Source organism: Sorex fumeus, unplaced genomic scaffold, assembly GCF_029834395.1.
Source record: "Sorex fumeus unplaced genomic scaffold, SorFum_2.1 ptg000074l, whole genome shotgun sequence".
Lineage (NCBI taxonomy): Eukaryota > Metazoa > Chordata > Mammalia > Eulipotyphla > Soricidae > Sorex > Sorex fumeus.
Window position 1 is genome coordinate 350,257 of NW_026606131.1, and position 16,624 is coordinate 366,880.

The window sequence follows — 16,624 nt, forward strand, 5'->3', positions numbered from 1 at the left end:
ACAGACGGGGGCCCAATGACTGGGTTCTCAGTAGAGCACCTGCGTGTTCGATTCCCGGAACCATCCCACACCGCTGAGGTGATGCCAGCTGCACTGCGTGGGGGCCGCCTCTGGGGCAAGTGAGTGTACCAAGGGCTGTGACCGTGGCACTACAGGGTAACTGATGCTACGATCCAGCGAGCACTGCAGCGTCACCAGTGTGGCCAGTGAGCACGCCCCAGACACGGCGACCCCAACCAAAGGGGAAGGGGGAAGGGAAGAAAACACGGTGATGGGTAGTTCATGAGCAGAATGTAAGCTAAGCCTTGATAATCGACCATTTCCTCTTACATCATTTCTCCCTCTCAGGGTCTGACGTCACCCGAAGTTCCGTGAAAGGACCGAGCCCCTCCGCGATCAGGCCTCCGGGCCCCAGTGCTCCGAACAGCCGTCTGCATCATCGGGCACGCTCCCGAGCGCGGACCCACTCACCACTCCCTGACCAGGCTCACTCACCTGGGAACTGCCGCTGAAACCCGGAGGCTGGCTGTACTCGGTGGAATCGATGATACTACTGCAAAGGGAACGACAAAAACGTAAGTTCAGTGTCCACCTTCAGAGAGAAAAGCAAACCGGAAATGCGGCACACAGATCTGTGTTTCTCTGTGTAGAGCAGAAAGCATTGCCATTAATTCAGTTACCAAATAATGCGACATGATGGACAATGAAGGGGGGAAAATTGACAAATGTTTCAACGATTTACCCCGTGACCCCACCCCCTCAAACAGGCATGCCAGGGAGTGATCCCATAGGAGCTGCAGTGATAGTACAGCAGGGAGGGCGTTTGCCTTGCACGCGGCTAACCTGGGTTCGATTCCCAGCATCCCAGAGGGTCCCCCAAGCACTGCCAGGAGGAATTCCTGAGTGCATAAGCCAGGAGCAACCCCTGTGCATCGCCGGGTGAGACCCCAAAAGGAAAATAATAATAATAATAATAATGATAATGATACATGTGCCAACCAGGAATGGAGTTACCTATTGAAAAAAACTCTTTCTTCTTTAACTATATTCGTAAACCAGAATGAAATTCAAGCAACTGAGGATACTGCTGAAAACAACCCTTTCCACACAAGTACACAAAACCGTTATTTTTGGAGTATCCCAATAACCTTCACGGTCAAACATGAGGGGCCATCTTAGGATGATGGAGACGTGACGGGAATTTCACCCCTCAGCAGTTCAACAAGGCCGGGACCATTCGTCTTATTAGGGCTTCTCATTTCCACACCTACTGCCAATGAGGAAAACACTTCAGAGAGAGATTTGAAATGAAAATTTCCGTCTTCAATTCTCACTACAATGTCCCAAAGGGGGGGATAAGAGTCATTAAAAATCGTCCCCCAGGGGTTGGAGCGACAGGACAGCGGGTAGGGCGTTTGCCTTGCAGCGGGCCAACCCGGGTTCGATTCCCAGCATCCCAGAGAGTCCCCTGAGCACCGCCAGTGGTGATTCCTGAGTACAGAGCCAGGAGGAACTCCTGAGCACCGCCAGGTGTGACCCCCCCCCCAAAAAAAAGTTTTTCCTCTATTAGTAGTCAATAATACACAACCTCACAACTTCACATATGGAACAGATCAAACAGCCCTCATAGTAGTCTTCAAATTTAAGACACAGGAGTGGAAGTGAATTCATTCTGCTCCTAATGCAGTGTCTGAATCAGGGGCGGTAGGGAAGGGCCCCCCCAAAATGAAAAATGAAAGAGTGAGTACCACCCTCTAATGGCGTCTCTTGGGCTAATGCGACCACCCCCCAACTGACTCTGCAGTCACACCCCTGGAATTGCTACCGACCCCACTGAAAAGGGTAGCATTGTAGCACTGTCCTCCCGTCGTTCATCGATTTGCTCGAGCGGGCACCAGTAACGTCTCCATTGTTGAGACTGGTCGTGACTGTTTTTGGCATCTCGAATACGCCCCAGGGAGCTTGCCAGGCTCTGCCGTGCAGGTGGGATACTCTCGGGAGCTTGCCAGACTCTCCAGGAGGGACGGAGGAATCGAACCCGGGTCGGCCGCATGCATGGAGAAGATGCCGGACAGTTAAGAGTCCCTGTCCCTGAACCAGGGACGCGGCTCTGAGGTACTGCCCTGCCTTGCCTGCTTCTACCTCACACTAAGGGGAAAAAAAAAAACCCACCAGAAAAGAGCTCCCTGCTCCATTTTAATTAGTGAAACCAAATCCCCTGGCATCTGTACAAACAGTAATAAAATTATGAAATGACATTTCAGAGGCCAGTACAACATATCAATTTTGAGGCTATTTCTAGAGAGGCCGTATTTTAGACCTCCGTGACTGCAAGCCTGAATAATAACACTCCTATGTATTCACGCATACGGTGGCAGAAAACGAAACTCAAGATATTGGAATCATCAGTTATGAAAGGCATCTTATTCATGGCTCTGGGATTTTCTATGCATTTCACATCTGGGCTTATTCACTAAGAAATACGACCGGTGCGTAAGTAAAGTGAACACCAGAAACATTCCAGACAAAATCCTCTAATCCCGTCCAAAATGTGCACTGTACACAAAGCAACCTGACGAGGGAGAATCCCAGGAAAAAGTGGCTGCCAGGGTCTTCTTGGGCCGGGTCCAAACTGCTCCTCTTTCCTGTTCCCGTTTCCCTGTTTATTTGAGCACCGGGCTTGTGCGTGCCTTGTCCCGGGCAGTCAATATTCCAACCCCAACCCCACCATCGCAGTCGCCTTCCCTCCTCCACCATCTCCATCTTCCCAACCACCCCGGAAGCCTGTTCCTGTAGCAAGCACCAAAGAATTTATTCTAGGGCCGGATGGATAGTACAGTGGGGAGGGCGTTTGCCTTGCTTGCAACCGACCCGGGTTCGATCCCCGACATCCCATATGATCTCCCCCCGAGCACTGCCAAGAGTTGATTCCTGAGTGCAGAGCCAGGAGGAACCCCTGAGCATCGCCGGGTGGGACCCAAAAAGCACTGTCTTCCCCGTTGTTCATCAATTTGCTCGAGCGGGCCCAGTAACGTCTCCATTGTGAGACTTGTTGTTACTGTGTTTGGCATCTCGAATACGTCACGGGGAGCTTGCCTGGCGTTGCCATGTGGGCGAGATACTCTCAGTAGCTTGCCGGGTTCTCTGAGAGGGGTGGAGGAATTGAACCCGGGTCGATCAGGTTGGCCGCGGGCAAGGCAAGCCTCTGTGCTATCGCTCCAGCCCACCCAAAAAGACAAAAAAAAAAAAAAAAAAGATTTCTCATTTTTGTTTCCCCTTTATATTTAAAAACATGATCCTGGGGCTGTAGCAATAGCATAGCGGGTAGGGCGTTTGCCTTGCACGCAGCCAACCCGGGTTCGATTCCCAGCATCCCATATGGTCCCCTGAGCACTGCCAGGGGTAATTCCTGAGTGCAGAGCCAGGAGAAAACCTTGTGCATTGCTGGGTGTGACCCCCCCCCCCCAAAAAAAAAGATCGTAAAAGAAACCTCAAATCTAAGCGAGGAATTCCGTGCCCTCTTTACAGGGAAAATAAAGCTACAGAAGGTTTTGTAAAGTAAACCCGTGAGGACTGGGGTGGAAGGAGCTAATATCATTTCAGTTAGAGATTCCTCATCCCTTCCCTCCTTCCCACTATCTTCTTCAACCCTGTGCTATTTTTTTTTTTTTTTGCTTTTTTGGGTCACACCTGGCGATGCACAGGAGTTACTCCTGGCTCTGCACTCAGGAATTACTCCTGGCGGGGTGCTCAGGGGCCATATGGGATGCTGGGGATCGAACCTGGGTCGGCCGCGTGCAAGGCAAATGCCCTCCTCGCTGTGCTACGGCTCCAGCCCCAACCCTATGCTATTTCTTTAAAAAAAAAAAAAAAATCATGTTAACATTTTCCTCAGCGCATTTAATTTCACATCTTCATCTTAAGCGTCATTTGCTAAGAGTACATAATTTCCCCCCAAGTGTTTCAAACCTCAAGTGGCATGCAAATTATTTGTTTAAAAAAAATCAAAACATTCTTTTGAGGGGCTGGAGCAATAGCACAGCGGGGAGGGCATTTGCCTTGCAGGCAGCGGACCCAGGTTCGATCCCCAGCATCCCATAGGGTCCCCCGAGCACCGCCAGGAGTAATTCCTGAGTGCATGAACCAGGAGTAACTCCTGTGCATCGCCGGGTGTGACCCAGAAAGCAAAAAAAAAAAAAATTCTGTTGATGACAATTCCATTTGGCCTGTTTCTCTTTTTTTCAGTTGTTAACCAGACTCACTCACTCTGCCAGCATCTCCTTTTGAGAACAACTCTGCAGGAGTTTTTCAGCAATTCTCCTGCTTTTCCCTAGACTAGAAAATCCTCCGCCCTCTGCACGATCTGCTGCTTTTCAATGCAACCGCCTCTCATCTCTCCCGGACCCTGAACTTTCCCTTCCGGCTTCGAGAGTTCCCGAACTGAGAGGACACACACGCCCCCCTCTCCACCTGGCTCCTGCAGGAACCATTTCATTTTGTTTCACTTATTTCTTTGTTTTTTTCGGGTCACAGCCGGTGATGCTCAGGGGTTCCTCCTGGCTCACGCACCTGGCGGCGCTGCGGGGACAAACTCCATCCCCGCTGTGCCAGCTCGCTCCAGCCCTTAGGTAATAGATAATGCACCAAAAAGAACTTTAAAGCTGGCAGGGGCCTCAGACATTTCCCTCACAAACATAAAAGACTCGTTCCCGTGACCACTCCTCTGAACTGGAGGGAAATAGTCACGAGTGAGAGGAACGCGCCTTCCGGCCCTGCCGGGGAACAGAAGGGAGATCTTAGTCAAACCTGTTAGAGGGAGATAAAAGATCGAAACCAACAGGTCTAACGCCCTCATTTCTTTTTTTTGGGTCCCACCCAGCTATGCTCAGGGGTTCCTCCTGGCTGTGCAATCAGGAATTACTCCTGGCGGCGCTGGAGGAAGATGCGGGATGCCGGGGATCGAACCTGGGCTGGCCGCGTGCAAAGCAAACACCTACCCGCTGTACTAGCACTTAGAATGCCCTCGTTTTAAAGCCTGGCGAAAGTGATCTGCCAAGAAAAAAAACGCAAAAAGCTGGGAGAAAGTGAAAGGCTTCACTTCATCAAATAGGCCCCTACGATTTCCATTTCGTGCCCCCAAATTACACATTTTAATTCTGTCTGAGCTGAATTCAGATCATCTCAAGAAATGTATCAAACTCAGGGCTGGAGAGATAGCACAGCAGGCAGGGCGTTTGCCTTGCACGCGGCCGACCCGGGTTCGATTCCCAGCATCCCATATGGTCCCCTGAGCACCGCCAGGAGTAACTCCTGAGTGCAGAGCCAGGAGTAACCCCTGTGCATTGCCGGGTGTGACCCCCCCCCCCCCCCAAAAAAGAAATGTATCAAACTCATAATCCAACAGTTCGTAACCTTCTAATACTCTACTGACTGGTTCCTGGCAAGAAAATTCAAAGCAGTAAGGAAACAGATGGGCCATCCAAACCTCTCACTGCTAGATCATGACCAAAAGTAATTTCTCAGGGGTTTTTGTACATTACATGAAAAATGCTCCCGAGTCATGGTACCATATGTGCATTTTAAAAAACATCAATCCTCAGCAACGGGAAGTCTGAAGCTTTGTACCTGTGTGACGGAGAAGGGGCTTCGAATTGGGGGACCGTGCTATCCTCGCTGACGGGGGAGTATAAGCCGCTCATTTCCTGAAAGCAGAATTATTTCCATTAGAGTTGTCTGACAGTCAAACGCAAAACGGGGACATCACAATGACATCTTCCCGACCCCAAGTTCTCGCTAAGTCCTTTCTATCTCCAGGGCCAAATTTCACAAGGTCTCTAACGCGGGTTGGTGGTGGGCCTAGGCCGGATGTGCTCCAGGGATCACTCCTGGCTCAGGCGTGACCGTCTGCAGTGCCGGCGAACCAACTGGGGTTGGCACTAACTCTCCAAACTCCTTCCCCACACTTTTTTTTCCCGTTCTGTTTTGGGGCCACACCCAGCAGTGCTCGGGGCTTAACTGCTCCCTCTGCTCTTAGGTCTTAGAATGACTCTCGCTGGTTCTCAAGGAACCAGATGGGATGCCAGTGAGGAACCCGGGTCAGCTGCATGCAGAGCACACACGCTAAGATCGGACACCCTGGGCTGGACTATCTCTCCGGCCCCGCTCCAGACCCCTGGGTGGGTTTATTTTGAATTATCTAAATGATTGAAGGACAAGTCTTTTCTGTAGCACACTTTCCCAAAGAACAGGGAGCTCTTCAGCAAATTTTGCTAATCGCCGATGAAGCCACCGATTACAGAAAAGACCGATGGGAATATTTTCAACGAAATATGTGAACTAGCTGGAAATCCGGGATAAAAATAATCGAGGGATCAATATCAACAGCACAGTCAAGTGAACCGTTAGGCTCAGCTCTGCAGTGCGGAAGAGGAGAACGTCCAGCACTGCCATTAAAAACTCCCCTTGCGCGGCTGGAGCGACAGCACAGCGGGGAGGGCATTTGCCTTGCACGCAGCCGACCCAGGTTCGATTCCCAGCATCCCATAGGGTCCCCCGAGTACTGCCAGGAGTAATTCCTGAGTGCACGAACCAAGAGTAACTCCTGTGCATCGCCGGGTATGACCCAAAAAGCAAAAACAAAAACAAAAACAAAAACAAAAAAACAAAAAAAAAAAAACCTCCCCTTGCAAATAGTAAGAAAAATACCGGAACACTCCTTGGGATTCAAGCATAGGCTCTGCTTAATAATGACCTTTGACCACTGATTAAAAAGATTATCTTTGTACTCAGGGACAGCCTCCCAGGCAACTATTAGATCACAGACGAAATTATTCCAGCACCCCACTTTTGAAGGTTTTATATGTGCTACATTGTGATCAATGGGAAAAGTGCACACATTTTAAAAACCCACCACAGAAACATAATCACAGAGTGATTTCTGGCTAAGCCGACCTCAGTTCAACCAGACAGTCGAACCAGGGGCAGAGGTTAGGACCCACATGGGATACTGAACTGCCACTCAACACCGAACCCGGTATTACTGAAAACGGTCTACATGTCAAAAAAGGAAACGCTAACATGTCAACTGTAAGTACATTCTGAATTTAAAATATAGCTAAAGGAAAAGAATCCCACATCCTTGTCGCCCATGCGTCTCCCAGGAAGTCTCTCTTGGATTCCGAGATGTAAATTACCAAATACTAAAGATTCCTAGCTATTGGTAATGAATATATTCTCATACCTTCTTTTAAGTTAACCTCAGCACTTAGTAATGCACAGTAAATATAACAAATCGTTAATAAAAGAGCAGGACTGTGACATCATTTTGATGGCAACAACCGAGGGTTTTGCAGGAATTTATTTAAGTTAACATGATGGCACACCAAGAAAATTAAATAACATTTTTCAATCTACCCACGGCTAATTATGGCAATAAAGCACTGCACAGCCAACATCAGAATATATTTTCATTAAGATTTCAGAAGGTTTTTCTACAAAAGTGCACTCAATTAAAATCAAAGTAACATCTGTTATTTTCTACGTAACAGACTAATCCCATAAATTTAGTGCAGCAATTTAAAGAAAAGTGACAATTTCAGGAAATCGACAAACAGCTAGAGGCGGGAGGAATTCTTGATCTCTTACTTCCACTCTTTTAATATCCTCTTCTAGAACACTTAGCTCCTTCTGAATCTGCTCCAGCTGCTGTGAACAGAAGAAGCGGGAAAACCTACATCAAACCAGAATGCATGGCACCGCCACGAGCACAAAAGAACTTGACATTCGGAAGACGGTTTCGCGGGAACTGCGTGCTCATGGCAAGTTGCAGGAATGAAAAACCAGGGGCAGAAAGTGCTGGAAGGAGGTAAGGGGCACCGCTCAGCAGGGAAGCACGCTTTGCGCGCCTGAGACCCTAGGTTTGACCCCCGCCCCACAGAAAAGAGGAGCAGGAAGTTCCCGTGATAAAATGCAAAAATGGGAGCCAATATTGAAGAACTGCAGTGTCCTTTAAACAAGAATTACCTATGCCAAGCAGGACGTCAGCAACACTGACGGGATGAATTAACTGGCACGTAGCGGTCCAGTCCACTTTCAATTTAGTTCATGGACCTGTCAGCAGCTAACGTTAGGACGTCAGTTACTCGCCCCGTTTGAAAAAGAAAAGTCAGGAGCCAGAGCAATAGTACGGAGGGAGGGCGTTTGCCTGGCACGTGGCTGACTCGGGTTCAATCCCCAGCATCCCACAGGGTCCCCCAAACATTGCCAAGAGCAGCCCCTGGGCACTGTTGGTTGTGCATTCCCCCCCCTAAAAAAAAATACCCATGAATACAAAATACACCATCAGTCTCATCCCAAAACACTCACAAGTTGACATCTTAGCATTGTCTGATCAGAGTATTTTACCTACTGTTCCGTAATCCTGTCCTATACCGTTAAAATGCAAACTTTTGGGGGAGAAGATGGGCCACAGCCAGTGGTTAGTGCTCAGGGAGCCCTCCCAGCTCTGGGGATGACTCCCGGCGAAGCTCGGGGAACCGGGTGCCTTGGCACACAGAGCACAGACTCCAGCCCCAATGCAAACACCTGAACCGATGGATCACATTCTAGAACATACTCAACCGTTCCTCTTTCATCAGATCTAAGCTGTTTGCAAACAATCGCAATTCTCAAACATGCGTCTGTATTCCGAATTTTACTAAGTATTAAATGGTCTGATGAAAAGAAAAATTCTAACACGACTGCTATCCGAAAACACGACATGGAAAACCATCACCACAGACCTATCCCATTCTAACCCAAATGGAATAAACCAAAATTCTTAAATGTAAAGAAACAGGAACAGTAATACGTAAGCGGCACTTGAGTGAGGTGTGAAATAGGCATTACACATTAAGCCAAAAAAAAAAAAAACCCCACAAATCCCTTGCACAGATCACGCGGGCGGTGGTAAAGGCTGGAGTTCGAACCAAGACTAGCTTTTGGCCTTGCTCCAGACTTCACGCTGTTAATCACCTTGCGGCTCTGCACTCCCTGAACATTTCTTATTAATTAATTTCCACTCAATGCCTGCTAAGGCTCTGCGATCCATTTACAATTTATTAACGTTGGTTCCGTTTCTTCCGGAGCAATACATCACAGCTGATAAGAGAGCTGATACATTATTAATTTAAATATGAACAAGAGCGATCCTCGGCATTCCTGCTAAGTGCTGGTTAGAAGAGGATTTAAAAACTGTCCCCAGCACCAGAGGGCCCAAGCTGAGCCCCTGCTCTGAACCAGCCGCCCAGCTGTCTGAGGGCCACTGAGGCAGCCTGAGCTTCCTGAGCACCGCCTGGGAGCACTCCTCCCCCCGCCCAAATAAAGATGCAAACAAACAAAAACAAACACTGTCCTCCCGTTGTTCATCGATTTGCTCAAGCGGGCCCAGTAACGTCTCCATTGTGAGACTTCTTGTTACTGTGTTTGGCATATTGAGTACCTCACGGGTAGCTTGCCAGGCTCTCCGAGAGGGGCGGAGGAATCGAACCCGGCTCGGCCGGGCTGGCTGCGTGCAACGCCAACGCCCTACTGCTGTGCCATACAACTGTAGCCTCGCCTTCACGGCACTCTGGCCAGGCGGCAAGCCAGCTTGGAAGCCCGTCACTGAAACCCACGGCACGCACAGGGGATACGGAAAATACAAGATTGTCCCGAAACTAGATGAGAAACGGAGGGGGGCGGGGGGAGGCCGCTGGGGTAACTGGAATTAGATCTGAAATGAAGTGGCAAGGCGGACTTGGAGAACTGGCCGAGTCTTTCCAGAGGGAAAGCTATGAGGCTGAACAGGAGAGAGAGAATGCTCCCGAGGCCGTGGCCTGATTCCACACGTGAAGCGGGCAGCGGGCAAATCCTAAGGGCTCACACTCGAACAAGAAAGGAAATCGGCCCGTTTCCGTCTGGAGAGGGGCTGAGTGGGAGGAGACAGAGGGAACATCGCGGTTCAGAAAGGGACCCGGGGGCCGGGAGGGCTCAGCAGGACAGCCTTCGCTGGGCAGGGGTCAGTCTCGGCGCCTGGCCCCCGGCAACGCCCCGCGCGGCCCAGCGGTCACGGTCAGGGCACCAACTAGAAGCAGGCACACCCCGCAAGGACCCGAGCCAAAGGTGTGCGTGACTCCCGGTCGCCGCAGCGACAGCAGCAAAGGGGAAAGGAGAGGTCAGTACAAGCCCAGGGACACCAAGGCAGGAGGAGAGTGCACACCGTCACAGAACCGGTGATGTCACGACAGAGGGTGGCGGGCACGGTCACGTGCCCTCGGCGCTTGCAGTCGCTTGACTCTGCAGTCCTTAGGGGTCTCCCAGACCGGCCATTCGCAGCCCCCTGGCTGGGACTCAATGCAGGGGCCAGAAACAAGAAAACAAGAAACGCGATGCATCACCAGACGCAGCTCAAAGAAAACCACTGCCCCGGGGCCAGGGCAACAGTCCAGCAGGTACGGGTCTAGTGTGGCCCACCCGGGTCCCATCGCCGGCATCCCATAGGGGCCCCTGAGCCCCACCGAGAGTGATTCCCGAGTGCAGAGCCAGGAGTGCTCCCCCCACACCCCCAAAATAAAAACTAAAACACAGGGAGAGGGAAAGTGCTGGCCTTTGCAAGCTTAATCGCAAACGAAGTTAGCCCAGTTCAATCCTTGGCACCACATACGGCCCCCTGAGCACTGCCAGGTGTGATCCCTGAGCACGGAAATAAGAGTAGCCCCTAAGCACCACCAGAACCACTGGGAATGGCCCCGAGCCCCCAAACAATGCTGCCATCATGATATAGATACTCAAAGTAACCAACTAGAAAGGAACAAAACAGACACTGTCACTGTCACTGTCCTCCCGTTCTCATCGATTTGCTCGAGCGGGCCCAGTAACGTCTCCATTGTGAGACTTGTTGCTACTGTTTTTGGCATCTCGAATACGTCACGGGGAGCTTGCGAGGCTTTGCCATGCGGGTGAGATGCTCTCGGTAGCTTGCCTGGCTCTCCGAGAGGGACGGAGGAATCGAACCCGGGTCGGCCGCGTGCAAGGCAAATGCCCTACCTGCTATGCTATCGCTCCAGCCCAACAAAACAGAAGGGGGAAAAAAATAACGAAGACCGTGAACGAATAAGACAGAAAACAAAAAACTAAAAGAGACGGTACACAAAGTCCAAACTTGATTTTTGACTGAGTCATAAAAAAAACACATCCTGGGTAAGAGTCCAGGAAGAACCGAGGAAGAAAAGGCCAGGCACCGTGAGGCAGAATCAGAAAGGAAGGGCATCCTACAGGCACTCCAGTCAGCACGACAGGCGGAGACCAAGAAACTTGGAAATCAGATGAAACAGACAACTGAAAGGGCATCATGCCCACAGGGAAACAAAAATCTGAATAAACCCGTCGAAACGAACGGAGACCGTTTAAAACGTTCAGCAAACAAGCGGTCCTATTAGCTTCTACCAAGGCTGTCTGTCACCCTGCAAAGACAGTCCCCCTGAACTTCATGGATTCTTCCAGAAAGCAGAGCAGAAAAGCACAAGCTCCAACTCACACGGGCGTAGAGCAACACCGACAAGTTCGGTGTAAGAGAAAAAAAGTCAGGCAACAGTATGACTGAGATGTCAAATTCCTACACAAAGTATCAGCAAACCCAGCAATTCAGAAAAAAATACGCACGATGCGGTTTGCTTTACGTCAGCACGAGAGACCGAGAATGTCAATCACGGTCAGTGATTCAACAAGGATATTCTCGGGCCCATCAAGACGGTTGCTCACCCAATAGGCAAAGTCAGCTTGCTTTTTAAAGTTACATCAACGAAGTCATGTGTATCAATAGAATAAAAAGATGTTTTTCATCTCAGAATCATTAGCAATTTATAAAATATTTACCCCACTCATGGTTAAGGGGGGGAAAAATCCTCTTGGGAAATTGGGAATAGATATGTACTTCCTTGTACGACAAATGTACCTACAAAAAAAACAACAAAAAAAAAAACCTACAAAAAAGCTCATACCTATGGTGATACGTCGAAAGCTTTCACTTTGAGATCAGCACGGAGACTAGGCTGCCCCGCTATGACCACTTCTATGCATCACTGTACCGGAAGTCCTAGCCAGCAGAGTAAGACAAGAAAAATAAATAAAAGATATAAGGATCATAAAGGCAGAATCTAAACTTATTATTTGCAGATGATGACGAGTACACAGAAAACAACAAGAGACAAATAAGTTATTAGAATTAGGATTAATGAGTTGAATATTGCGGGATACAAAAAAAAAAATTCTTTCACGTATAAAATTGTATTTCTCTCACACCAGCAGCAAATAAGTAAGAAAATGAAATTAAAGACATCAACATAATTTACATGAGCATCAAAATGACTGGAGGCTGAAGAACCAATCTACAATAAAAGATGAAAAGGGTAACACCCTAAACCAAACCATCAAAATTTTGAAGGGCATTCCGAAGGCCTAAAGATACACAGAGAAATAGCATGTTCATGGATTTAAAAGACTCAGGATTTTACAGAACAGTCTCCCCAACTGATTAACAGAATCCAAGTAGTTCCAATAAAAAATGTCAACAGTTTTACCTTGGAAATGCACCCACCATTTTTTAAAGGTCCAAGAAATTCAAAGAGAAATGAACAATTGAGATTTTGTTTAGGGAGAACAGTCAGCGCTTAACAGTTCTAGCATTTAATAAAATGCGGTATGGCCCTCAAGACAGAAAATAAGAAATGGGGGGGGGGGGAACTGGAGCAATAGCACAGCAGGGAGGGCGTTTGCCTTGTAAGCAGCCAACCTGGGTTCGATTCCCAGCATCCCATATGGTCCCCTAAGCACTGCCACCAGTAATTCCTGAGTGCAGAGCCAGGAGGAAACCCTGAGCATTGCCAGGTGTGACCCCCCCTCCCAAAAAAAAAAAGGATGATGATGAACAAACAGAGCATCAGGGGCTGAGAGACAGGACAGCAGGTAAGATTCTTGTCTTGCACGGAGTTGACCCGGGTTCAATCTCTGGCATATGATCCCCTCAGCACCACCAGGAATCCTGAGAACAGAATCAGGAGTGAGTCCTGAGCACATCTGGGTATGGCTGAAAAGCGAAAACAACAGACAAAAAGAGTAGCAAAGCCAAAAAAGGGAGCTGAGAAATATGGCTCTGTGTGTGTGTGTGTGTGTGTGTGTGTGTGTGTGTGCGTACAACAATGTATGATATAAAACAAAGAACAAAGGTGATACGTCAGAGCATCCAGAAAGGATAAACTCTAATTCAAGACACTCAAACAAATGCCACTCCAGAAAGTCCCCACACTGCTACACAGAGGTACGTTCCCTAGCAGACTATGTTTTGAATGTGAAAGATAAAGGAAGAAAGTTGTCAGTAGATTTAATATGCAGCAGATTGTCTTTAGGACCTGAGGGGAAGAATTCTTCACCTGACGAAGGCATCATTACAGCAAGAAAGACAAATAAATTTGACACTGTAATTGACAGAAACATCTGCTAATCAGGGGACATAATTAGACAATGGAAAAGTAGCTGGGGGGGGGGGAATAGTTTGTGACAGAGAAGTAGAGCATTCTAACAGATATAAATAAATAGCAAATCATTAAATAACGAAAGAGAAAAGGTGGAAGCATTTGTGAAGCAACGAACGAATGCCTTGGCCAACAGAACAGCGCCAAAGGCTTAAGCTCCCGGCTGCCTGGAAATGCAAATTAGAACCACAGAGACAGCAATCCTAGCCCAAGATTGGCAAAACTGGGGCAAGGCAACTGGCAGCAAGACCCCAGTGCCAGTCCGGGGAGAGGGTGAGGGGTTGGAGCAAGCACACGCTCACCTCACACGCGGGAGTCAGTCCACATCCCGGGTTCGATTCCCGGCACCCCCAACAAAACCCAACTAACAAAACCAGGAACATTTGCACTAAGGAGGAAGCCAAGTTTGGTCTTAGCGCCTAACTTTGGAGCTATGCATGCCCATGACCCCTGAACCCTCCCTCTGCAAGGACACCATTCACATGCTGTACCTGTCTCACCTGGAGATGTGTGCGCGCTTGTATGTGATAACTGCGTGGCTTGTGGACGCTCCTCAACAAAACAATTTGAAGGTCCATCACTAAATCATATATTTTTTTTAAAAACGGGGGATAATATTCTTTCACAAACTCTCCGACTATATGAACACAGAAAATCAACTACAGTCATATAGAACGATATACACTCAACACTGAATCAAGGACAGGCAACTGGACACTCCAGAAGTACACTGATGTAAATTCAAAAGCTAGAGCTTGACTTACACTGGGACTAAGATAAAGACCAACGGGAACATGACCAGCGAAAGTATTAAGGAGGATGACCAGCTGAGGCGGTGATAATCTGGAAAGGACAGCCAAGGGACTCGAGGGGGTCTTACGAATGACCTGTTTAATTGGGACAGTGATTAAATGATGGTCATGCTATAGGTTCCACTGTAGTTTTGCTAAGAACTTTTTAAGGGCCCACAAGATAGCGAAGGGCCTAGGGCATGTTCCTTGCATGCGGCTGACCTGTCCAATCCTTCCTTGAGCAACCCCAGAACACTCATCAAAACTGATCAAAACTGTCCTAAAACATTAAGCAGTCACCAAACCGCTCCCAAGTATTTGGAAATGAAATGAAAGACAGGGGTTCAAACTGCCGGGGCAAATTCTCAGACAGAACTCTTCTGCACGGCCCCTGAAGCCCTTCGGTTCAATGTAACTGTGAAGAAAGGGAGGAGCCCATTCCTCTAAGTACCTGCATTCTCGGAGGGCGGTAGTGGGCAGGCTCTAAGATCATTTCCAAAGGTCCTCACCTCTTTGGAGTTGCCCCTCTGCGTGGGGGCCAGACCTAGGGAACAGGTCCCGAGACTAAGGCACCCAAATGCGTGACGTCCACAGCACCCACGCCTTCTCTTACTTTCAGACAAACTCTCAGGCGGACGTCAACTAGCCTGCAAAAGACACCCCCGCAGCAAGAAGCCGGATTCTCATTCCAACGACCAGGAAGTGAGCTGGCTGGGTTCCTAGTCTGACCTGGAGATTACTGCCGTCAGCCCAACACCGTGCTCGTGGCACAGTGAGAAATGCTGAGCCCAAAGCACTGGGTCACAGAGACTGCACCAAGACTGCCCACCCGGGACAGTGAAAGTTTTAAGTCACGAGAGGGTAAGTTGCGAGCAACACATGACCAGCGTAAGGGGTTGCTGTGGGCCTCAGACATTATACAGTCCTCACCAGGGAAAAAGGAAGTGAAGTGTGTAATTCTTAATAGCCCAAATTACTAGTGGAGAAGTGCCAACAACGAAACGTGATAAACGGGAAAAGCAAACTTGTTTGATTGGTGGGTACCAGTACCTGAACCAGGACTCATCACACCCCAACTGGAATTTAGCTTTCAAAGACTGTGTGTTAATTAAACTTAGAAAATTAAATTTAAAAACAGGGTGTCTTTGGGTTTGTCTGTACTCGCTTTACTTTTTATTATTGTTTTTGTTTTATATTTAAATGAATTCAAAGTATACTAGTATAAATTACACGACAGATTAAGACCTTTAAAAACAATATGTAGGGGCTGGAGCGATAGCACAGCGGGGAGGGCGTTTGCCTGGCACGCGGCCGACCCGGGCTCGAATCCCAGCATCCCTTAGGGTTCCCTGAGCACCGCCAGGAGTAACTCCTGAGTGCAGAGCCAGGAGGAACCCCTGTGCATCACCGGGTGTGACCCAAAAAGCAAAAAAAGAAATAAAAATTAAACAAAAATATGTAACTACACACTTCATTCTATCTGCACTAAATGAGTTAGCTATTAATCAACTATATTTTCTAGACTAATATGGTTATGAATCACTGCTATTATACTCAATCACATAGAAATTTATGAAATAGAATCAAAGTCCTGTCCTGTCCTGTCCTCCCGTTGTTCATCGATTTGCTCGAGCGGGCCCAGTAACGTCTCCATTTTTGAGACTTGTTGTTACTGCGTTTGGCATATTGAATACGTCACAGGTAGCTTTCTCGGTAGCTTGCCGGGCTCTCCGAGAGGGGCTGAGGAATCGAACCTGGCTCGGCCTGGCTGGCTGCGTGCAAGCCAAATGCCCGACCGCTGTGCTATCGCTCCAGCCCAGAATCAAAGTAACAGATAATTTTAAAAGTTTATTGACCTAGGCTGGAGAAATAGGAGCTCACTCGGGTTCAATCCCCAGCACGCCACCGGGTGCCCCAAGCACCCCCAGGAGTGATCCCAGAGCACAGAGCCAGGAGTCAGCCCTGAGCACTGCTGGGAGAGCACCGCTGGCTCAAAACAAAAAGTTTCTTGGCTGGGTTCCCAAAGGATCATGGGAGACTCAAACTAAAGTCAAGATAACAAGATGAACGGCAAAATCAACTCAGAAGTCTAACAGAAAAATCCCAGCGAAGCACGTGTAGACAGCCTGTGCCCTGGCAAGGGGGGAAAATCCCGACTTCCTGAGGGACAGAAGGCAGTTACTCTCGGACCAACATCCAAAGGGTTTCCCTACAAAGCAAGCACCAGAAGGTCTGCCAGCAAGCCCCAAGCTCGAGGTTCTTTGACACCAATAGCTGCAGGTGCGG

General features: G+C 48.7%; 1 protein-coding gene across 2 annotated transcripts in view; it reads right to left on the reverse strand.

The window, feature by feature from the left end:
- Window positions 1–16,624, reverse strand: part of COP1 (COP1 E3 ubiquitin ligase) — an 87,427-nt gene that overhangs the window by 51,137 nt on the left and 19,666 nt on the right. The window contains exons 7-9 of one of the 2 annotated variants that reach the window (XM_056130164.1): window positions 7,645–7,704; window positions 5,626–5,702; window positions 496–553 (exon numbers count right to left, since the gene is read on the reverse strand). In XM_056130164.1, coding sequence (XP_055986139.1) covers window positions 496–553; window positions 5,626–5,702; window positions 7,645–7,704 — 195 coding nt within the window. The remainder of the gene's footprint in view (window positions 1–495; window positions 554–5,625; window positions 5,703–7,644; window positions 7,705–16,624) is intronic. The other variant, XM_056130165.1, reaches the window with a different exon arrangement.